The following is a 24,292-nucleotide window of genomic DNA, read 5'->3' on the forward strand; positions in this document are numbered from 1 at the left end:
GATACTCTTCGCCTTTCAGAGGGGAGGGGAGATGTGATCCCCTTGCCCACCTCCCACCCCGTCCGGGGGTCTCACAATCTGCTTCTCGCCCTTGGCCCCGCTGCTGTAGGTGGTGGTGAGGGTGGAGGCACAGGCCTCGTTGTACCAAGGCACCCGGCCGCTCTTGGTGCTGCTGCCCACGGATAAGGTGTAGATGCTGTTGGTGTAGCCGTCGCAATTGCAGTTGTCCTTCCGAAGGCCGCCGTTCCCGGAGGCCCAGACGAAGAGAGAGCCCAGCCCTCCGCGTCCCTGCGGGGAGAAGGCGGAATGAGTTTCATTTAGTGACCGTCCCAAGTTTCACCGTTTTTCACACCGTTCATCGCCGTTGCAGCGTTCCCCACGACAGTGGCCGTGTCCCCGGGGTGATGTGATCCTCTTTTTGTGACTTTTCCGGCAAGCGAAGTCAATGGAGAACTTAACAATTGCAGCAATCCGCTTAGCAACGGTGGCAAGAAAGGTTCGTAAAATGGGGTAAAATTCACAACGCATCTCCCACGTAACAACAGAAACGTTGGGCTCCATTATGGTCGTAAGTTGAGGACTGCCTGTAGAGGTAATCCGCTATGTACGACCGTCCGTTTAACAACCGCTTGAAGTCTGGACAGCATTGAGAAAATTGACTTCGGAGTAGCCGCTGCCCTTATGCCACGGGATCGAAATTCAGGCGCGGGACAACTGGCAGGTCTTCACCACGTCCGGGGGGTCACGTGATCCCCCTTTGTGACGTTCCCGGGGGGCTTCCAACTACCCAAGTGAACCCCAAAGGTGCTTTTTAAAGATGTAACCGGACTTTCTTGGGTTTTTCCTTTGAAGACATTTTGCTTCTCCTCCCAGAAGCTTCTTCAACTCTGACCGGATGGTGGAGAGTGGAAGGATTTATACTCCTTGCAGACAGAGCTGGTCATTTGCCTTCTTTGAGAGAGTCGTAGGCCACTTGGGGGTTTGTCTGTGTCCTGAGGGTCACCTGAGTGGTGGAAATGGGTGAGCAGCCTTCTGGGAACTGAGTTAAAGGACTGTGTTTCAGCAGTTGCAAGGAGGCTGCACCCCCATTTGCACCACTCAGCTGACCCTGAGGACACAGGTGAACCTCCAAGTGCCCTCAACGACTCTCTCAAAGAAGACAAATGACCAGCCGTCTGCAAGAAGTATAAATCCTTCCCTTCCCCACCATCCAGACAGGGCTGAAGAAACTTCTGGGATGAGAAGCGAAACGTCTTCAAAGGAAAAACAAGAAAGTCCAATTTGCCTCTGAAAAAAAAAAAGCACCTTTGGGGACAACCGTGACCCGGATGATGGTAGAATAGAAGCATGAAACAAAGGATGCAGGAAGAGGGATAAAATAAAGTGGGAAGGACAGAAGCTAAAATAATTGTTTTAATTATTTTAAATAATTAAATAAAATGATTGAATTGTCCTGCAGCAAGTTGTCCCACGGCAGGTTGGCCACAGTGAGTTGGCTGTAGGAACAGCACTAGCCCTTAGACTTGTATACCACTTCACAGCGCTTTCACGTCCCTCTCTAAGCGGTTTACAGCCTATTTGCCCCCAAGAGCCTGGGTCCTCATTTTACCGACCTTGGAAGGACGGAAGGCTGAGTTCGACCTTAAGCTGGTCAGGATCGAACTGCTGGCAGTGGGCAGAGTCAACCTACCATGCTGCATTCTAACCACGGCGCCATCACAGCTCTTACAAGAGAAAGAAAGAGAAGGAAGGAAGGAAAGGAAGGAAGAAAAAAGAAAGGAGAGGAAAGAAGAGGGAGAGAAAAAGAGAAGGGAAATAAGAGATGGAGGGAGGAGGGAAAGGAAAAATGGAGAAAGAGAAGGGAAGGAAGGAGAGACAGAGGGAAGGAGGGAGAAAATAGCAATAATTATATACCAGTTCACGCTGCCTTTACAGCCCTAAGCGGTTTACAGAGTCAGCCTATTTGCCCCCAACAATCTGGGTCCTCATTTTACCGACCTCGGAAGGACGGAAGGCTGAGTTTGACTTGGAGTCTTTAGGATCGAACTCCAGGCAGTGGGCAGAGTCAGCCTGCAATGCTGCATTCTAACCACGGCGCCATCATGGCTTTTTACAAGAGAAAGGAAGGGAGGGAGGGAGGGAAAGAACAAAAAGGAGAAATAAAAAGGAGGGAGTAAGTAAGGAAAGAAGAGGGAGAGAAAAAGAAGGGAAATAAGAGATGGAGGGAGCAGGAGAGAAAGAAAAAAAATGGCGAAAAAGAAGGGAAGGAAGGAGAGAGAAGAGGGAAGGAAAGAAAAGAAAGGTAGAAGGAAAAGGGCATGAAAGGAGAGGGAGGGAAAGAGGGAGAGAATAGCAATAGCACTTCCGCTTCGTACTCCTTTACAGCCCTCTCTGAGTCAGCCTATTGGCCCCCAACAATCTGGGTCCTCATTTTACCGACCTTGGAAGGACGGAAGGCCGAGTCAACCTTGAGCCGGTCAGGATCGAACTGGTGGCACTGGGCAGAGTCAGCTTGCAATTCTGCCTTCTAACCACTGCGTCACCACGGCGCTTTACAAGAGAAAGGAAGGAAGAGAATGAAAGAAAAGGAGAAAGAAAAAGGGAGGGAGGGAGGAGTGGAAAGAAGAGGGAGAGAAAAAGAGAAGGGAAATAAGAGATGGAAATAGCAGAAGAGAAAGAAAAAATGGAGAAAAAGAAGGAAAGGAAGGAGAGAGTAGAGGGAAGGAAAGAAAAGAAAGGTAGAAAGAAAAAGGCGTGAAGGAAGGAGAGGGAATCAGAATCTGAATAGAGCTGGAAGGGACCTTGGAGGTCTTCTAGACCAACCCCCTGCACAAGGCAGGAGATCCTCCTTTTACCGCTCTCGGAAGGATGGAAGGCTGAGTCAACCTTGAGCTGGTCAGGATCGAACTGCTGGCAGTGGGCAGTGAGTTAGCCTGCAATGTTGCATTCAAATCACAGCACCATCCCAACTCTTATAAGAGGAAGGAAGGAAGGAAGGAAGGAAGGAAGGAAGGAAGGGAAGGAAGGGAGGGAAAGAACAAAAAGGAGAAATAAAAAGGAGGGAGTAAGGAAAGAAAGAAGAGGGAGAGAAAAAGAGAAGGGAAATAAGAGATGGAGGGAGCAGGAGAGAAGGAGAAAATGGAGAAAAAGAAGAGAAGGAAGGAGAGAGTAGAGGGAAGGAAAGAAAAGAAAGGTAGAAAGAAAAAGGCGTGAAGGAAGGAGAGGGAATCAGAATCAGAATAGAGCTGGAAGGGACCTTGGAGGTCTTCTAGTCCAGCCCCCTGCTCAAGCAGGAGAAGAAGAAGGGAAGGAAGGAGAGAAGAACAACAACACTTAGACTTATATACCGCTTCACAGCGCTTTCACAGCCCTCTCTAAGCGGTTTAGAGAATCAGCCTATTTGCCCCCAACCATCTGGGTCCTCCTTTCACCGATCTCGGAAGGACGGAAGGCCGAGTCAAACTTGAGCCGGTCAAGATCGAACTGCTGGCAGTGAAATGCAGAATTAGCCTGCAATGCTGCATTCTCACCACCGCGCCACCAATGGCTGTATGGCAAATTGGCAGCAATGGCCGTGGCGAGTTGTCCCATTCCGGAACAGACACAGCACTTCAATCTCCCCCCCAAAACAGAGGGGGCCCCCCCTCTCACGTTGGCTGCCCCCTTGCGGAAGGCCTCTCTGGCTAGGACCCCCGGGCCGTCCACCGTCTTCCCGTCATCCTCGGGGCCCCAGCTGGCGCTGTAGATGTCGATGTGCTGGGTTTGGAGACTCAGCGACTGGGCCTCCACGATGTCGTTCACGTCGCCATCCAGCATCCTCACGCCTGGAGGGAGAACGAGAAGGAAGCAGGAGACATTTGGGGAAGCTGTACTTTGTCTGTGCTGACTTGTTTTTGGAAGAAGGAAGGAAGGAGGGAGGGAGGGAGGGAGGAATGGTGGGAGGGAGGAAGGAAGGAAGGAGAGTGGGAAGAAGGAAGGAAGGAAGGAAAGAAGGAGGGAGGGAGGAATGGTGGGAGGAAGGAAGGAAGGAAGAAGAGGGAAGAAGGAAGGAAAGAAGGAAGGGAGAGAGGGGAGGGAGGGAGGGAGGAAGGAAGGAAGGAGAGTGGGAAGAAGGAAGGAAGGAAGGGAGAGAGGGAGGGAGGAAGGGTGGAAGGAAGGAAGGAAGGAAAGAAGGAGGGAGGGAGGAATGGTGGGAGGAAGGAAGGAAGGAAGAAGAGGGAAGAAGGAAGGAAAGGAAGGGAGAGAGGGGAGGGAGGGACGGAGGAAGGAAGGAAGGAAGGGAGAGAGGGAGGGAGGGTGGAAGGAAGAAAGGAAGGAAGGAGAGTGGGAAGAAGGAAGGAAGGAAGGAAGGAAGGAAGGGAGAGGGAGGGAGGGTGGAAGGAAGGAAGGAAGGAAGGAAGAAAGGAAGGAAGGAAGGAAGGAAGGGCGAGCCATGGTGGTGCAGTGGTTAGAATGCAGCATTGCAGTCTAATTCTGCCCACTGCCAGCAGTTCGATCCTGACCGGCTCAAGGTTGATTCAGCCTTCCGTCCTTCCGAGGTTGGTAAAATGAGGACCCAGATGGTTGGGGGCAAAGATGCTGACTCTGTAAACCGCTTAGAGGGGGCTGTGAAAGCTCTGTGAAGCGGTATATAAGTCTATTTCTATCATCATCCTGTGACGATAGCCGTAACACCATCAAACATCCAGATGTGCCTATCCCAGGTCCTGGGTAAGGACTCGATAGGTAGAAAAAATGGCCAAACCCAGTCTGAACATCTGGCTGACTGTGCGATGGTCAATAATAACGATAATAGTAATGATAAATGGGGAAAGAGAAGAAGATAATAAGAAGGATAGAGAATAATACTGCAGCCACACTATATGGGTTGACGTACAGGTAATCCTCGACTTCACGACCACGAAAGGACATTTGTTAAGTGAGTTTTGCCCCATTTTTTTTTTCTTGCCACAGCTTTGAATCACTGCGGCTGTTAAGTTAGTAGCCTGGTTGTTAAGTCAGTCTGGCTCCTCCATGGACTTTGCTTGTGAGAAGGTCACAAAAGGGATCACGTGACCCCGGGACATGGCAACCGTCATAAATATGGACCAGTTTCCAAGTGTCTGAATTTTGATCACATGACCACGGGGATGTTGCAGTCGGCTACTCCGACTTTTATTAAAAGGCTTGAAATTCAGAAGAAAGCAGAGAAGAAAGGCAAGTGAGATAGATGTCTCTAAAACCGGCGTTTCTCAACCTTGGCCATTTTTAAGATGGGCGGACTTCAATTCCCAGGATTCCTCCGGCCAGCCATGCATGGCTGGCCAGAGGAATCCTGGGAATTGAAGTCCGCCCATCTTAAAAATGGCCAAGGTTGAGAGACAGTTGCAAGCAAACCATCCCTTTTGGACTCCAGGCTCAGGAATTCAGATTCTCCCACGCGAATCTGGAATTTTTACTCGGCCAAGAATTTTCCATGCACGTCCAGCGACCTGCCTTGTCCCTGTTGTGATGCCCCCCACGGCTCCAACCTACGCAAAGTCACAAAGAGGCCACATACCCCCAATTTTGGCCCCGTGGGCGATACCGGCTCCACAGACGTGGTTGTTAGCAGTGGCAGCCACCTCCCCGGCGCAGCGTGTGCCGTGTCTGAAAGAAAGGGCAAAAGAGAGAATAACAGACTCACAGAGCTGGGAGGGACCTTAAGGGATCTTCTAGTCCAACCCTTTGCTCAGGCAGGAGACTCTTATAGAATCATAGAATAATAGAGTTGGGAGGGAGGGAGGGAGGGAGTAGGAAGGAAGGAAGGAAGTAGAGGAAGGGAAGGTAGGAATGAGAGAAAGAAAGAATAAAAAATAAAGACAGAAAGAAGGAAAGGAGGAAAAAAGAAAGGAGAGAAAAAAACAAAGAAAGAAAAACAAAGAAAGAAGAGGAAGGGAAGGTAGGAAGAAAAGAAAAAAAGGAAGGAAGGGAGAGAAGGAATGAAGAAAGAAAGAAAGAAAAGGTAGGAAGGAAAGAAAAAAGAAAGAGAAAGAAAGAAAGAGGAAGGGAAGGTAGGAAGGAAAGAAAGAAAGGAAGGGAGAGAAGGAAGAAAGAAAAGAAAGAAAGAAAGAAAGAAAGAAAGAAAGAAAGAAAGAGAAAGAAAGGGAAGGTAGGAAGGAGAGAAAGAAAGAAAGAAAGAAGAGGAAGGGAAGGTAGGAAGGAAAGAAAGAAAAAGAAAGGAAGGAAGGAAAGAAGGGAGAGAAGGAAGAAAGAAGAAAGAAAGAAAGAAAGAAAGAGGAAGGGAAGGTAGGAAGGAAAGAAAGAAAAAGGAAGGAAGGAAGGAAAGAAAGAAGGGAAGGAAGGAAAGAAAGGAAGGAAGGAAGGGAGAGAAGGAAGAAAGAAAAGAAAAGAAAGAAAGAAAGAAAGAGAAAGAAAGGGAAGGTAGGAAGGAGAGAAAGAAAGAAAGAAGAGGAAGGGAAGGTAGGAAGGAAAGAAAGAAAAAGAAAGGAAGGAAGGAAAGAAGGGAGAGAAGGAAGAAAGAAGAAAGAAGAAAGAAAGAAGAGGAAGGGAAGGTAGGAAGGAAAGAAAGAAAGAAAAAGAAAGGAAGGAAAGAAGGGAGAGAAAGAAGAAAGAAAGAAAGAAAGAAAGAAAGAAAGAAAGAAAGAGGAAGGGAAGGTAGGAAGGAAAGAAAGAAAAAGGAAGGAAGGAAGGAAAGAAAGAAGAAGGGAAGGAAGGAAAGAAAGGAAGGAAGGAAGGAAAGGAGAGAAGGAAGAAAGAAAAGAAAGAAAGAAAGAAAGAGAAAGAAAGGGAAGGTAGGAAGGAGAGAAAGAAAGAAAGAAGAGGAAGGGAAGGTAGGAAGGAAAGAAAGAAAAAGGAAGGAAGGAAAGAAGGGAGAGAAGGAAGAAAGAAGAAAGAAAGAAAGAAAGAAAGAGGAAGGGAAGGTAGGAAGGAAAGAAAGAAAAAGGAAGGAAGGAAGGAAAGAAGGGAGAGAAGAAAGAAGAAAGAAAGAAGAGGAAGGGAAGGTAGGAAGGAAAGAAAGAAAGAAAAAGAAAGGAAGGAAAGAAGGGAGAGAAGGAAGAAAGAAAGAAAGAAAGAAAGAACGAAAGAAAGAAAGAAAGAAGAGGAAGGGAAGGAAGGAAAGAAAGGAAGGAAGAAGGGAGAGAAGGAAGAAAGAAAAGAAAGAAAGAAAGAAAGAAAGAAAGGGAAGGTAGGAAGGAAAGAAAGAAAGAAAGAAAGAAAACAGGAAAGAAGGAAGGAAGGAAGGAAGGAAGGAAGGAAGGAAGGAAGGAAGGAAGGAAGGACAGAAAGGAAGGAAGGAAGGAAGGAAGGGTGGACCACACAGAATCCCTCCCAACCTTATTATTCTGAAAAGTCTCCTAAATCGGGGCAGGCAAGCTAAACTGGGACTCCAGACTACAACCCTCACAATCCTTGGCCAGCTTTCCCAGGCCGGCCAGGAGAAAAGGGAAGCTCCAGTCTCCAAGAGAGTGGGCGAACACGCAACCCCCCTCTCCCCAGCACACACGCACACACACTCACTCACACACCCCTACCTGTTCTCATTCCACCGGTTGTATCGCGGCTGAGGGTCCGGATCGTTGTCGTTGAAGTCGTAGCTGGCCAGAGGGTCCTGGGGGGAGAGAGAGCAGAAGGACGGGGGGCTAGCCAGGCTCCGAACAGCCTTTGGGGGAGAGTTTGGGGACTGGTGAACTCTGGGAGGAGCAGAAATAACATGCAGAGGACCAGAGAGTTTCGGGAGCCCCCTTTTGGGGGGGCTGGGGGTGGGGCTGGGGGAGAGGCCGATGAGAAGACGGGTGGTTCTACCATACAGCACCAGCCGTGAACCTGAGCAACTTGGAAGAGGGGCAGACTTCAACTCCCAGGGGGGACCCTGCTCCCACCCGGGTGGCGCCGAGGGCGCAGACCAACCTCAACGGCTCTCAGAGGGAGCACAAACGACCAGAGGACTGCTAAGGCAGGGGTGGCGAACCTTTTAGAGCCCGAGTGCCCAAACTGCAACCCAAAACCCACTTATTTATCACGGCCCGGAGGCGGTGAGTCGGCCAGGTGCGCTCGCTCATTGGGTGGCCTAAGATGCCCTGCAACAACTGTTGAATCAACGGGGGGATCAGGCCCTATAGGTAGCCTCATGGTTCTCATTCCAGATCAACGGCTTCCATTTGTCTAACCAGGCTAGCCCTAGCATCACCGCCTCGGTCATTTTGGGAGCCGCCAGGAAGCGAATAAACTCCCAGTGTGCACCTACGTCTAGGCGTAAGGGCTCGCTGGGCGGGCATGACTGTGCTCAGGACAGACTGGCTGGGTGTGGCCAAGGTGAGTCACCCCTCATGTTGCTTGTGGGGGTCGGGCAGGCTTGGGGGGGGGCTCTGGCAGGTTGTTCTATCCCAGCCTACAGCCGTCCTTGTTAAAGGCACAAGGACCAAACCCCTGTTGATATAATAGGCTGGAGACTTTAAAACAAAACAAACCTCTTTTAATATGGGTGACAAACCTGCCAAATAGTCCAAAACACAAAGATTAAAACTCAAGTCCAAAGGAAGGAAATAGTCCACAGGAAACACGATGCAAACAGAAGAGTAGTCACAAGCAAGACGAACAGACCAGGATCCAAAGAAGCACTTTGCAAACGGTTGCCTTCAGCAACCAGCACCGCCACACCTTCCCTTTTTATACAGCAGTCCCAAGGCGTTGCCTCTCAGTGCCTTCTCCTTTGACCCTGGAGTTGCCGTATTGACTGCTGCTGATTTACTCTCGCTAATTGACGACGTGTGCATGCATCAATTAGCATGTCCATCAGGTGTGAGTCCTTTGAGTCTGACTCATTCTCCTCACACAGCTGAGCTTCATCAGGAACACGACTGGAGGGCCCAGGCTCTGCATCAAACCGTGATTCCTGTAATTCATCAGAGCCTTCCTCTGCCCCTGATGGCCCTTCAAATGCCCCCTCCACCTCCTCCTCAGATTCCTCAGACTCAGCTGTTGGGAGCACAGGCTGGCACAGAATCACAATACAGGCTGGGCGGAGGTGCCACTGTTGTAGGGCAAGGCGAGGCACGGGCTGGGGTGGCTGCTGCCTGACACCATCGGCCCCTGCACACACCATCGGCCCCTGACACCATCGGCCCCTGCACACACAAGCCGGTGAGCGCATGGGGGCCGACAGTGTCCGTCAGCAGCCACAGCCTGCCAGCCCCTCGACTGGCGCGCTCTGGGGCTCCGCAGCCCACCGCCAGCACTTCAGAGAAGCCGCCTCTGAGCTGGACGGCCGGCCGACAGCTGGGATGCATCCAGCCACGTGGGAGCTCAGCGAGTTAGCGGGCGGCTAATTGGAGAGGGACAGTTGCCATCGCCAGGGCATGGTGCGCATGCCCACAGAGAGGGCTCTGAGTGCCGCTTCTGGCACACGTGCCATAGGTTCGCCACCACTGTGCTAAGGCACATAGATCCTTCCGTTCTCCACCGTTCAGTCAGAACCGGAGAAGCTTCCTGGACAAGTAGCGAAACGTCTTGCAGGAAAAAAGCAAGAAAAATCCAGTTGCCTTTTGGGAAAAAAAAGCCCCTTTGGGACAACCGTGGCCTGGATGAGGGAGAATCTCCGTAGACATTTAAGCGGTGCACTTTGGGATGAACCCCCTTCGAATGGTGCGGGAGGACGAACGGATCTCCATCCTCCCCCATTCAGTCAGAACCGGAGAAGCTTCTTGGATGAGAAACGAAACGTTTTCCAGGAAAAAAAACAAAGTCCAGTTGCCTTTTGGAAAAAAAAAAAGCCTCTTTGGGATTCCAGTGATGGAGCACCTGCAATTTCTGGTGGCAAGCCGTTCCACTGGTTAATTGTTCTCACGGTCAGGAAGTTCCTCCTTAGTTGTGGCTGTCCAGTCTCTTCTTAAAAGCCTCCAGTGAGGGAGCGCCCACACGTTCTGGTGGCAAGCTGTTCCTCTGGTTAATTGTTCTCGCGGTCAGGAAATTTCTCCCTAACTTCAGGTTGCTTGATTAGTTTCCATCCGTCGTTTCTTGTCCTGCTTCCGGGTGGCTGGGAGAAGAGGTTGACAACAACCCCCCCTCCCAATTTGTGCCAGCCCCTCAAATACTGGAAGACGGCTATGATGTCACCTCTAGTCCTTCTTTTCATTAAATCACAGAGTTGGTGATTTGGAGGTGTTCATATTAGTAAAGTTGGAAGGGACCTTGGAGGTCATCTAGTCCAACCCCCTGCTCGGGCAGGAAACCCTACACCATTTCGGACAAGTGGCTGCCCAGTCTCTTCTTAAAAACTTCCAGTGTTGGAGCATTCACCGCTTCTGGAGGCAGGTTGTTCCACTGATTAATTGTTCTCACTGTCAGGAAGTTTCTCCTTAGTTCTAGGTTGCTTCTCTCCTTGATCAGTTTCCATCCGTTGCTTCTTGTCCTGCCTTCAGGTGCTTTGAAAAATAGCTTAATTCCCTCTTCTTTATGGCAGCCCCTGAGATATTGGAATACTTCTAGTCCAACCCCCTGCTCAAGCAGGAGACCCTATGCCCTTTCAGACAAACGCTTGTCCAGTCTCTTCTTAAAAACCTCCGGTGCTGGTACACTGGTGGCAAGCGGTTCCACTGATTAATTACCAGAATGATAGAGCTGGAAGGGGCCTTGGAGGTCTTTTAGTCCAGCCCCTACTCAAGCAGGAGACCGTATTACCATTTCAGACAAACGCTTGTCCAGTCTCTTCTTAAAAACCTCCGGTGCTGGAACACTGGTGGCAAGCGGTTCCACTGATTAATTACCAGAATGATAGAGTTGGAAGGGACCTTGGAGGTCATCTAGTCCAACCCCCTGCTCAGGCAGGAAACCCTATACCATTTTGGACAGATGGCTGTCCAGTTTCTTCTTAAAAGCTTCCAGTGTTGGAGCCTTCACTTCTTCTGGAGGCAGGTTGTTCCCCTGGTTAATTGTTCTCACTGTCAGGAAATTCCTTCCTTCCTTCCTTCCTTCCTTCCTTCCTTCCTTCCTTCCTTCCTTCCTTCCTTCCTTCCTTCCTTCTTTCCTTTCCTTTCCTTTCCTTTCCTTCCTTCCTCATTTAACAGAATAACAGACTTGAAAGGGACCTTGGAGGTCTTCTAGTCCAACCCCCTTGCTCAGGCAGGAAACCCTATACCATTTCAGACAAGTGGCTGTCCACTCCAGTCTTAAAAAACCCCAGTAATGGAGCCTCCACAGCTTCTGGAGGCAGGTTGTTCCACTGGTTAATTGTTCTCACTGTCAGGAAGTTTCTCCTTAGTTCTAGGTTGCTTCTCTCCTTGGTGAGTTTCCCTCCGTTGCTTCTTGTCCTGCCTTGGGGGGCTTTGGAGAAGAGGGTCGGCTCCCTTCTCTCGGGGGCAGGCCCCCCAAGTCTTGCTCAGTTTCCATTAAACACCCTTCACCGATCTGCAGCCGCTGCCCCCCCCTCCTCCCCATCCTAGGCCTGCCAGAACTTGCAATCAGCCTGAAGACCACCCACAGCACTTGGACAGACCCCCCCAGCACGCTTGGCGGCCTGCAAGTTGCCCCAAGGTGGTATTGAGTTCATTTCTACACACGCCCCGTGGTCTCCCTCCTCCATCTGTCTCCACCAGGGGTGTGTGTGTGTGTGTGTGTGTGTGTGATACACTCACGTAGTTTGCCACAAGGTCAGGATGGTTCTTCTCGACCCCGTCGTCCAGAATGCTCACCACTACGCCTAAGCCGGTGTAGCCCTGGCTCCATGCCGTGAGGACGTTGAGGTCTGGGGTGACATCGTTGTTCTGCAACGGAAAAGGGAACGGTTGGGGGGAGATTGGGGTTCAAGGAGGGCTTTCTGACCGCCATGATCCTTTCTTCGTTTTTCTCGCCGGGTATGTGTATCCTGTCAAGGCCGCTCTTGCTTTGACAACAGATGGAAATGCAGCCATTTTTCTCTGTTGCTTTTAGAGTTAGTTGCTGCTGGGAGGGGGAATGGGGATGAGAGTCCAGCTAGTCATCACAATAATAGCTCAGCCGTGGGAACCCAAGGACGTCGGGCCCAGACCTGATAGTGTTTGGGCCGGGCTGGAGAGCTGGGGAGGAAGCCCTCGCTTCAAGCTGATTGGGGAATGTGATTTATGACTGTTTATGGGAGGAGGGAATTGTGCTTTGTTACTTTGTATCCAGGGGAGGGGGATTTAGTTTTGGGCTTCGACTATGTAGTGCCGATACTTTGTTTCCTGAATAAAAGATTCTTTAAGGTAAACAACGCCTCAAAGTTCTTTTGAGGAGTTTCATCTGTCGGAACCATGAGATAGCCATCTAAATTAGACTGTTGTCGTTTCTCTGGCCTGTGTGTGTGTGTGTGTGTGATGTTTATGCAATATATATTGGAGGGGGTTACCCTGGCTCAGGAATTCTGGTCATGAAAGAGCCAAGGCTCCCCACCCCTGTCCTAGGACAAGGTCTACACGTACCGGTGGAAGAGATTATATGTAGCTCGGAGTTGAACTTTAGGGTCCTTTGGTGCTCTCCGAGTTTGACTCTTCACTTGCAGATGGTTCTTGACCCAGTTAGGGAAGGTCGTCAGAGCTAGAAGGGAGGGTGGCTTAAAGAGTGGGGGCGAAGGAGAGCGGGAGGAGGAGGAGGAGACTGTGGGGTCCTTGGTGCTCTCTGAGCCTGGTTGCTTTCTTGCAGATGTTTCATTATCAAGGGCACTGATGATGTTGACTAGTTGGCTAATGAAACGTCTGCAAGAAAATGACCCGGCTCAGAGACCATCAAGGACCCCCCAGTCTCCTCCTCCGCCTCCTCCTCCTCCTCCCGAACCCCACTCCCGTTATCTAGTAGTTGGGTAATGAAACATCTGCAAGAAGACCACCCAGCTCAGAGAGCACCAATGACCCTACAGTCCTCCTCCTCCTCCCTCTTTCCTTCTCTCCTTCTTCTCCTTCTCTTCTTTCTTCTTCTCCTCCTCCCTTTCCTTCTCTTCTCCTGCTTCTCCTCCTCCTCCCTTTCCTTCTCTCCTCCTTCTCCTCCTCCCCTTCCTTCTCTTCTCCTTCTCCTCCCTTTCCTTCTCTCCTTCTCCTCCTTCTCCTCCTTCTCCTCCTCCCTTTCCTTTCTCATCCTTCTCTTCCTCTTCCTCCTCCCTTTCCTTCTTTCTTATCCTCCTTCTTCTCCTCCTCTTCCTCACTTTCCTTCTCCTTCTTCTCCTCCTCCCTTTCCTTCTCTCCTTCTCCTCCCCTTCCTTCTCTTCTCCTTCTTCTCCTTCTCCTCCCTTTCTCATCCTTCTCCTTCTTCTCTTCCTCCTCCCTTTCCTTCTTTCTCATCCTTCTCCTTCTTCTCCTCCTCTTCCTCCTCCCTTTCCTTCTCCTTCTCCTCCCCTTCCTTCTCTTCTCCTTCTTCTCCTTCTCCTCCATTTCCTTCTCTCCTCCTCCCTTTCCTTCTCTTCTCCTCCTCCTCCTCCCTTTCCTCTTCTTTCTTCTTCTCCTCCTCCTCCCTTTCCTTCTCTCCTTCTTCTCCTTCTCCTCCCCTTCCTTCTCTTCTCCTCCTTCTCCTCCATTTCCTTCTCTCCTCCTCCTCTTCCTCCTCCTTTTCCTTCTCTTCTCCTCCTCCTCCTCCTCCCTTTCCTTCTCTTCTTTCTTCTTCTCCTCCTCCCCTTCCTTCTCTTCTCCTTCTTCTCCTTCTCCTCCATTTCCTTCTCTCCTCCTCCTCTTCCTCCTCCCTTTCCTTTCCTTCTCTTCTCCTCCTCCTCCTCCTCCTCCCTTTCCTTCTCTCCTTCTCCTCCCTTTCCTTCTCTCCTCCTCCTTCATTTCCTTCTCTTTGTCATCCTTCTCCTTCTCCTCCTCCTCTTCCTCCTCCCTTCTCTTCTCCTTCTTCTCCTTCTCCTCCTCCTCCCTTTCCTTCTCTCCTCCTTCTCCTTCTCCTCCTCCTACCCCCAAACCCCACTCCCTTCTAGAACTGAAGACGTAGGTAGGAAACATCTGCAAGAAAACCACCCAGCTCAGAGAGCACCAACAACCTTACAGTCCTCCTCCTCCTCCTCCTCCTCCCTCCTCCCCACAAACCCCGCTTCCTTCTAACACTGACGATGTTACCTAGTCTGGTGATAAAACGTCTGCAAGAACACAACCAAACTCAGAGAGCACCAAGGACCACACAAGGTTTTCAAGTTTTAGAAAGGAGCTGGGGGTCCAGTCCTCCCCTTCTTTGTCCCACTCACCATGTACCACTGTTTATGGAACCATGGATCGGTGGGGACAATGGTGGCTGTTCTCTTTGTCCGCCTCTTCAGCACCTGCTGTTCAAACCACGGGATCTAGAGCCAAAACCGTTGAGGTTAAATCAAAGTAAACAATCTTATTGCATTCTTTGACCAAGTGACAAAATTAGTGGATCAGAGGAGTGCTGTGGACATAATTTACTTGGACTTCAGTAAGGCATTTGATAAAGTAGATCACAACCTACTACTTGACAAGATAGAAAAATGTGGGGTAGACAGAACCACCACCAGATGGATCCGTAGCTGGCTGACTGACCGTACTCAGCGAGTGGTCCTCAATGGAACTGCATCTATATGGAGGGAAGTGTGTAGTGGGGTGCCCCAGGGCTCTGTTCTGGGCCCAGTGCTCTTCAACATCTTCATCAACGATTTGGACGAAGGGATAGATGGGGAACTCATCAAATTTGCAGATGACACCAAGCTGGCAGGAATTGCCAACACTCCAGAAGACAGGCTTAAGATACAGAAGGATCTGGACAGACTTGAACACTGGGCACTAACTAACAAAATGAAATTCAATGGTGAAAAAAGCAAGGTTCTACATTTAGGCAAGAAAAACCAAATGCACAAGTACAGCATAGGTGGCACAATGCTCAATAGTAGTAACTGTGAGAGGGATCTCGGAGTCCTAGTGGACAATCACCTAAATAGGAGCCAGCCATGTGCTGCAGCTGCCAAAAAGGCCAACACAGTGCTAGGCTGCAATTAACAGAGGGATAGAATCAAGATCACGTGGAGTGCTAATACCACTTTACAAGGCCTTGGTAAGGCCACACTTGGAATACGGCATCCAGTTTTGGTCACCACGATGTAAAAAAGATGTTGAGACTCTAGAAAGAGTACAGGGAAGAGCAACAAAGATGATTAGGTGACTGGAGGCTAAAACATACAAGGAACGGTTGCTGGGATTGGGTATGTCTAGTTTAACGAAGAGAAGGACGAGGGGGGACATGATAGCAGTATTCCAATATCTCAGGGGCTGCCATAAAGAAGAGGGAATTAAGCTATTTTCCAAAGCACCTGAAGGCAGGACAAGAAGCAACGGGTGGAAACTTCTTGGCCATAGTTCCCCCATGCTGGCTGAGGAATTCTGGGAGTTGAAGTCCACAAGTCATAAAAGGGCCAAGTTTGAAGACCCTTGTGATAGACAAAAAGAAGGGAAGGGGTTGACAGAGTAAGGGGGGGGGGAACACACACACACACACACACACACACACACACACACACACAATGAAAAGAGGAAGAAAACAGATGTGTCACCTGGGGTCGAGTGATATGAGAAACAGGTGGGGAGGGAGGACAGGTAAGGTTGCATTTTTTTAGATTGTGCCAGAGCGGTCAATACTAGCAGAAAAGAGGCGAGAGGGCAAACTCTGAAAGTGTGAATAGCCAGAGCAATCCAATATGGTCTAAGTCAGGGGTAGGCAACCTTGGCTCTTTTATGACTCGTGGACTTCAACTCCCAGAATTCCTCAGCCAGCCTGGCTCAGCTTGGAAACCTCTCCCTTTCCTCTCAGCGTGGCTGGCTCAGGAATTCTGGGAGTTGAAGTCCACCAGTCATAAAAGAGCCAAGGTGGCCTACCCCTGGTCTAAGTATTATGCAATTGGCGGGGGGGGGTCAGACTAGAGGGCCTTCAGGAGACCCTCTTGTCTATGGGCTTACCTGATGGTCTCTGTTCAGGCGGAGATGCCACCCCCGGTGCTTGGTTAAAGATTTCTGAGCCATGCCTCTGTGTTTCAGATGGAAGTAGGGCTCTCCAGCAATCACCTGCATGCAGAAGGGCAGAGTTTTATCCCAGCTTCGCCAGGAAAAGGAGTAGAGTAGGAATGCAGAATAGAATAGAATAGAATAGAACAGAACAGAATAGAATAGAATAGAATAGAATAGAATAGAGAAAACAAAAATACAGAATAGAATAGAATAGAATTCAGAATGAATAGAATAGAATAGAATTCAGAATGAATAGAATAGTGTAGAATTCAGAATGAATAGAATAGAATTCAGAATGAATAGAATAGAATAGAATTCAGAATGAATAGAATTTAGAATGAATAGAATAGAATTCAGAATGAATAGAATAGAATATAGAATTCAGAATGAATAGAATAGAATTCAGAATGAATAGAATTCAGAATGAATAGAATTCAGAATGAATAGAATAGAATTCAGAATGAATAGAATATAGAATTCAGAATGAATAGAATAGAATTCAGAATGAATAGAATTCAGAATGAATAGAATAGAATTCAGAATGAATAGAATAGAATATAGAATTCAGAAAGAATAGAATAGAATTCAGAATGAATAGAATTCAGAATGAATAGAATAGAATAGAATTCAGAATAGAATAGAATATAGAATTCAGAAAGAATAGAATTCAGAAAGAATAGAATAGAATTCAGAATGAATAGAATAGAATAGAATAGAATAGAATAGTAGCTGGAAGGGACCTTAGAGGTCTTCTAGTCCAGCCCCCTGCTGAAGCAGAGAGATGGAGGAAAAACTTGGCTAAAATGTGCCTCTAGGATAGCATATCTCATCCATGGCCACTTTGAGACAGTGGACTTCGATTCCCAGAATTCCCCAGCCAGCAGTGAGTTGAAGTCCACGTAGCTGAAAGTTATGAAGGTGGACAGATTTTTTAAAAATGGCCTAATTGCTGCCAGAACGGTATTAACACCTGTGCAGAACTAAAATGGCTTCTCCTCAATCTTCTGCAATATGGCTTCCTTCCACCCCACCCCACCCCACCCCAGGCCTCTAGTTGATTCCTTTGGATTTCCAAAGCCCTCTTTCTCTTACAGACTGCAAAATAAGCAAAGAGCCTCTTGGATCATAAGAGGAAAAATCACTTGGGATCTGCTTCCTCTTCTTTTCCCCCCCCCCCCCCCCCGAAACCATCTCTCTCTGGGATCTGCTTTCCCAGGCCTGATTGCATATCTTTCAAAATAGATCCCATTAATCTGATTAAGCAGGAGATGGCCTGGTTTTTAAGGAGGAGGAGGAGGAGCAAATAGTTTAACAGAAATGATGCAAGACCTCTGCATTGCAAGACTCGGTTCTCACCCTCTGGAAATAGAAAGGATGGGCAGCGTATCAATTTAATAATAATAATAATAAAAATAATAATAATATTGGACTTGATAGGTAGACAGGAATGCCCCAAATCCAGTCTGAACACCTGGCGGACTGTGCGACAAACCAAAATAAAATAATAAACAACATTTGATGCATTGGTGTCTCACAATATTTTCAGGTTTATCCATTCAGTAAAAACCTTCCCTTGCCAGGGGGACCCCTAATGTGACCCCCCACACACACACACATACATACATACATACATACATACAGCTTATACAATGCATACATGCATGCATACACCCACAGGCTCCATGCAAGCAAGGAATTCTTGCAGTGTTTGCTTTTTCTGCTGGTTGCAAGATGGGTTGGGGGTCTCCATGTCCCATCCTGGGGCTCCGCGCTTCAGAAAAGCCCCCTGGCACCTGCCCCCAACTCAGAAAGAACCGAGGTGGCGCAGCAGTTAGAGTGCAAGTACTGCAGGCCACTTTAGCTGACTGTGTTCAGCAGGTCAGCGGTTCAAATCTCACCGGCTCAAGGTTGACTCAGCCTTCCCTCCTTCCGGGGTAGGTCAAATGAGGACCCAGAGTGTTGGGGGCAATGTAAATATATATATATACATTGCTTACTGGTGTACACCGCTTAGAGAGTGCTCGCACTTAAAGCGGTATATAAGTCTCATAAATAAATAAATAAACCCCCATGAAGGCTAGAAACGGGGCTACAGCCCCCCCCAGTACCAATTCCCCCTTCTCTCAAAAGATTAAATTTAAATTAAAGCCCCCCCAATAGAACAAAAAAAGCTTTCCTAACTGAAGGTGCGACCCTTTTTGGGAGGGGGGGAACCACAGAGAATGAAGAGTCCATCAGAGGCTTCCTGACTAAGTGGAGCCTCCACGTTCAGGAGCAGTCTATCTTGGAGTGCTGGCACACGGGGGGGGGGCTGTCCAAAGGGTGGGGGGGCCGCTAGGGGAGGGCGGAAGGAGGCCTGATAATGTCCGTCTGGCTCCATAATACGAACCCAGGACCTTTTCGGACGCCTAAGAAAAGCCTCAAACCCCCCCCCCAAAAAACAAGCCATGTTCCTTTGATGGAGCCTCCAAGAGCAGGGGCAGTCTACCCACTGACATAGAAAACGTGAGGCAAGGTGAGGGGTAAGTGGGAAAGGCTGGGGAGTTGCTGTTTTTTTCTGCACTCTACGTATGCTCAGAGGCTATCTCGCTGCCTTCAAGCAGGCCCTTGCCAGCCCTTCCCAGGACCAGGAAGGGCGACGCACCTGGCCCAGGTAGAGCAGCCCGTGCCTGCGGGCCAGGCGCTGGGCCTCTTGGGCGCCGCTAGGGACGCGCACGGCCCAGCTGCTCAGGTAGATGCTCGCGGCGCTGGAGGCTCCACCGCAGAGCAGCAGCAGCAACAGCAGCATCCAGACGCCCATTTCGGCTCCCCGCACGTCTTCCCCCCGCTCAAGAGCCACGGGCCGGGCCGGCGGGAGAGCCCGGCCCCTTATACATCAACGCGGCCTAGGGCCCCTTCGAAGCCTGGGCCTCGATTTGCACACCAGCGCTGCCTTCGGGACACGCGGAGCGGCCAGGCGCGCTCCATGTGTTCGGAGGCGCCTGGTTGCCATGGCGACGGGAAGCCAAGGCGGGAGATTGGGGATTATCGGGCCGGGTGGCGCTGCGGGAAAACGAGCGCGGGGGGGGGGAAAAGGAGGGTTGGCCGCAAGGGCTCCTGGGAGTTGTGGTTCCTGCTGAAAGATGCCTCTGTGATAGAACCAGGCTTAATTAACAAGGGATTATCTTAATTTTTTTTCTGTTATCCACTAAAAGCCCAAGGGTTCTAACAAGGGAAGGCCAGGCCCAGTTTAATCACCATTTTAGTGAGACCTAATAGACTTTCATTGTAATGGACCACCACCGTCACCCATCTCTTCCTTTATGAGTTGAAAGGGGAGGAGCTCCTTGGGATGGGAGACCACGAAGAAATCCCGAAGCGCTAGACTAGATTAGAAACAACCCCAGAAAAAGCAGAGATAAACTGGGTGTGCCAAAAAACTGTCCATGAAGTTGTTTGGAACGTGGCTCAAGAGCCCAAAACAAACAAACTCACGTGGAATTCCAGCCACAGTTTTATTTGGAAAAGAAGCATTTGTAAAGGCTTGGTGAGCTGAAGCACACTTAGGAGTCCAGCCACACCTTAAAGAGCTGTTTGACACATTTTTATATCCCAACCCCCCACACGCAGATTCCCCCCCCTCTCCTATCGCACTCAACGCCCCTTCCCTAATCAATCGATAAACTATCCAGACAGCCTAAAACCACTGTCCTTCCCATGTTCCAGGAAGCCCCTTTGTGCACATCCTATCTATCACCATCTAATTTTCTATTAACAAAGCTCAATTCTTATAATTATCTCTATATTTGTTTGCAGTTATACCTTTGCTACCTTAAGCTCTAAACCTTATCCTACTTGCAGTTTCAGTTAGCTAGCAACTTGTTTTTTTTATTTGTATATAGTTAACTTGTTTGAGTTTATGACTTTCTGGTGGCTTCTCCTATAGACCTTTAGATTCATTAGAAATTTCTGATTAATAATCTGTTCCTTTCAAAGTGACCAGGAAACACATGGATTCGTTTGGAAAGAGATTTTATAGTTTATTCCCCACATGTAAAGTAGCACAGAGTTTTCTAGATAAATCTAGGTTGTTCAGATTGGAAATAACTTAAAATACATTAAAAAAAACCTACCCACTTTTCTATTTAAGAAAAAAGTGGTGTGCTGTTCTAAAACCAATGAACCCTTGGCCATATTTATTTTATAATATCTGTAAAAATACAACTCCTGGGCATATTTATAAATAAAATAAAATAAATAAAAATAAATAATATACAACCACCAGGGGGATCCAAGTAAGGAAATATTTTACTAAAACCAAGCTTTTGTTGGGAACTCTCAACATCATCAGGGCTAAAAGCCAGTTAACAAAGATGACTTAAATAGGTTTAGCTGACATTTGCACTCGGCTCTTAGACCGCGTCACCGGCCCTAGCCGGTCAATTTGTATTCCAGATGTTTCCTTGATATTTGTATTGCGTTCTCTTCTCTCGTTCTTTCAGACCTTCTTACCTGCTCTTTCATTGTCAATACTTGGGTTTGTCAACACCCTTATAGCACCCTTATAGGGCCGGTGACATGGTCTAAGAGCCGAGTGCAAATGTCAGCTAAACCTATTTAAGTCATCTTTGTTAACTGGCTTTTAGCCCTGATGATGTTGGGAGTTCCCAACGAAAGCTTGGTTTTAGTAAAGTATTTCCTTACTTGGATCCTCCTGGTGGTCGTGTGTGTGTGTGTGTGTGTGTGTGTGTGTGTGTGTGTGTATTTTTCAAGTTAGAAATTGATCTCCCAACCTCTGCCCTTAAACCAGCATACAAAGAATTAATTTGCAAGGCTTGTTTTCTTAAGCTTCAGGGAAACCCGGTGATCTGTGGCAATTGGGTTCCAAGAAGCAGAATGCCAACTTTAATTGATATTCTGGGAGGCCCCATTATAGGTAAGAGAGCCTAAGTGCAGATGGGAGGCTTGGCTTACTTCCTTGAGGGCGCTGCAGAGATCGTGGCTTGGAGCAAGGCCCACTGCTCAACAGAAAATAGTGTGCTCTTCCCTCTAAAAAAGCTGCCCGTACACACCTATTTATTCATTGTAGAGGATTTTTACGCAACTGTTGGGAAAGGCGAAACTCTGAAAAACCACATCAAGATGCACCTCCGCCTTCAATCCCATCTGCTTAGAGAGAGGTGTGTGTGTGTAAGCCGTAACTTGCAAACTCACGGTGAGATGAAGCTTTTTTAAAATCCAATTAACCTGAGAAATCAGAAACCCCTTTTCCAATGGGTCAGCGGCAGCAAAGAGGTAATAGGGCAAAGGGCCTCCTGTTCTTTTAAATAATGTTTGAATGCTGGGGGGGGGGGGAATTAATTTTTTTGTTTGTTTTGTTTTTATTTATTTTGTATTTTTAAAAAACTTTTCAACCTATTTGTCCAGCTCAAATCACATCCTGACCTAATAAGAGAATATCATAATAACAGAGTTGGAAGGGACCTTGGAGGTCATCTAGTCCAACCCCCTGCTCAGGGAGGAAACCCTATACCATTTTGGACAGATGGCTGTCCAGTTTCTTCTTAAAAACTTCCAGTGTTGGAGTATTCACTGCTTCTGGAGGCAGGTTGATCCACCGGTTAATTGTTCTCACTGTCAGGAAGTTTCTCCTTAGTTCTAGGTTGCTTCTCTCCTTGGTTAGTTTCCACCCGTTGCTTCTTGTCCTGCCTTCAGGCGCTTTGGAGAATAGCTTGACTCCCTCTTCTTTGGGGAAACCCCTGAGATATTGGAAGACGGCTATCATGTCCCCCCTCGTCCTTCTCTTCATTAAACTAGACATCCCCAATTCCAGCAACCGTTCCTTATATGTTTTAGCCTCCAGTCACCTAATCATCTTTGTTGCTCTTCTCTGTATTGTTTCTAGAGTCTCAACATCTTTTTTCCATCGTGGTGACCAAAACTGGATGCAATATTCCAAGTGTGGTCTTACCAAGGCCTTGTAAAATGGTATTAACACTTCACGTGATCTTGATTCTATCCCTCTGTTAATGCAGCCCAGCACTGAGTTGGCTTTTTTGGCAGCTGCAGCTTAGAGCCTGGATTTACATGACACACAGGGGAAAAACCTGAGACAATTGCATTGTTCGACAATAGAAGAGAATAGAATTCTTTATTGGCCAAGTGTGATTGGACACACAAGGAATTTGTCTCCGGTGCATAAGCTCTCATTGTACATACAAGCAATAGGGATAAATCATAATCACAATCAATATAAAGAATACATTCATCACCAATCATAAGATATAACGGCAGCCAGATTACTGGCTCCAATCCTACAATGCAGGGGGATCTTCAAACTTGGCCCTTTTATGACTTGTGGACTTCAGCTCCCAGAATTCATCAGTGCCTGGCTGAGGAATTCTGGGAGTTGAAGTCCACAAGTCATAAAAGGGCCAAGTTTGAAGGCCCTTGCTATAATGCAATCAATTTATTCTATTTGAAAATAATTCCAGCTGAGTTTAGTGGCTAACGATCCTGGTTATTGACAGCTGTAGGCTGTTTTAACCTTGATGTTTAGAAGAGGTTGGTTTTTTTTAGGGGGGGGGGGTTACTCTTAACTTCATAAGCACCAGGTGATGTCCAGTTTCAACAATCTGATGCCAAGCATTAGATGCTCACAAACAGGCCCCAAAGAATTTGAGGAGACTTGCAATCAAGACAAGGAGATTTTGGCCGGTAAGCCTCAAAAACAAAACAAAACAATTCAGTAACGCATCAAGAAGGACCCAACTTTTTAACAATGGAGTAAGTCTCCATTCACCTGTTCCTTCAGCACTAATTTGTTGCTTTTGATAACATCCAAGGAGAAGCTTTTTTTTTAAGAATCCCAAAATTCAGTTGCTAAGTGAGGCAGTTGTGAATCTTGCTCCATATTGTGACCTTTCACGACCATACATACAAAGTGAATCACTGCTTCCCCACTGACTTTGCTGGTCGCAAAAGGGGATCATGCGATCCTGGGACACTGGGACCGTCATAAATATGAACCAGTTGTCAAGCATCATGGGATACCAAAATTCAGATGCTTGGCAGCTGGTTCATATTTTTATGAATGTCGCTGTGTCGCAAAGTCACGTGATCCCCTTTTGCGAGTCTGAAAAGCAAGGTCCATGGAGGGAAAAAAAAAAAAAAGATGCTGAGACTCTAGAACAGTGTTTCTCAACCTTGATAATTTTAAGGCATGTGGACTTCAACTCCCAGAATTCCACAGCCAGCAATGCTGGCTGTGGAATTCTGGGAGTTGAAGTCCACATGCCTTAAAATTGTTAAGGTTGAGAAACACTGCTCTAGAAAGAGTGCAGAGAAGAGCAACAAAGATGATCAGGGGACTGGAGGCTAAAACATATAAGGAATGGTTGCTGGAATTGGGTCTGTCTAGTCCAGGGGTAGGCAACCTTGGCTCTTTTATGACTCGTGGACTTCAACTCCCAGAATTCCTGAGCCAGCATAGGGGAAACTATGGCCCCTTCATACTTCTGGACTTCAACTCCCAGAATTCCTGAGCCAGCATAGGGGAAACTATGGCCCCTTCATACTTCTGGACTTCAACTCCCAGAATTCCTCAGCCAGCAGGGCTGAGCTTGGAAACCTCTCCCTTTCCCCTCAGCATGGCTGGCTCAGGAATTCTGGGAGTTGAAGTCCAGGAGTCATAAAAGAGCCAAGGTCCCCCATCCCTGGTCTAGTTTAATGAAAAGAAGGACCAGGGCTGACATGATAGCAGCCTTCTGGGGCTGCCCCAAAGAAGAGGGAGTCAAGCTCTTCTCCAAAGCCCCTGAAGGCAGGACAAGGAGCAACGGGTGGAAACTGACCAAGGAGAGAAGCAACCTGGAACTAAGGAGAAATTTCGGGACAGTTATAACAATTAACCAGTGGAACAACCTGCCTCCAGAAGCGGTGAATGCTCCAACACTGGAAGTGTCTGAAATGGTAGAGGGTTTTCTGCCTGAGCAGGGGGTTGGACTAGATGACCTCCAAGGTCCCTTCCAACTATTATTATTATTATTATTATTATTATTATTATTATTATTATTATTATTACTATTATGCCAGATTCACTTAATGACTGTGTTACTAAACAACCTCAGTGGTTCACTTAATTGTGGCAAGGAAGGTGGTAAAATGGGGCCAAGGTCACTTGACAAATGTCTCACTTAGCAACCGAAATGTTGTGGGCGTAAGTCGAGGATGACCCGGACCTGCGGGCTAAATCTCCGCTCCCAGCCTTGAGCTTATCCACGTGGCTCACAACCCTTGCACTCCCCCCACCCTTCAGCCCCGCGGGCCACCTGTCCTCCCCGCTCCCGAGTGGCTGCGCCGGCTGGAGGCGGGCCCCACCTGGC

The 24,292-nt window shown here is 48.2% G+C and overlaps 1 protein-coding gene across 1 annotated transcript in view; it reads right to left on the reverse strand.

Moving 5' to 3' along the window:
* Window positions 1-18,899, reverse strand: part of PCSK4 (proprotein convertase subtilisin/kexin type 4) — a 41,601-nt gene extending 22,702 nt beyond the window's left edge. Inside the window, exons 1-8 of the mRNA XM_039324555.1 lie at window positions 18,577-18,899; window positions 15,885-15,989; window positions 14,162-14,257; window positions 11,613-11,741; window positions 7,515-7,591; window positions 5,540-5,628; window positions 3,652-3,824; window positions 76-288 (exon numbers count right to left, since the gene is read on the reverse strand). Of these exons, the coding sequence (XP_039180489.1) occupies window positions 76-288; window positions 3,652-3,824; window positions 5,540-5,628; window positions 7,515-7,591; window positions 11,613-11,741; window positions 14,162-14,257; window positions 15,885-15,989; window positions 18,577-18,732 (1,038 nt within the window). The 5' untranslated portion in view covers window positions 18,733-18,899. The remainder of the gene's footprint in view (window positions 1-75; window positions 289-3,651; window positions 3,825-5,539; window positions 5,629-7,514; window positions 7,592-11,612; window positions 11,742-14,161; window positions 14,258-15,884; window positions 15,990-18,576) is intronic.
* Between the last annotated feature and the right edge of the window lie 5,393 nt (window positions 18,900-24,292).

Source organism: Crotalus tigris, unplaced genomic scaffold (assembly GCF_016545835.1).
Source record: "Crotalus tigris isolate CLP2741 ecotype Arizona unplaced genomic scaffold, ASM1654583v1 scf7180000024302.2721777, whole genome shotgun sequence".
NCBI classification, from domain to species: domain Eukaryota; kingdom Metazoa; phylum Chordata; class Lepidosauria; order Squamata; family Viperidae; genus Crotalus; species Crotalus tigris.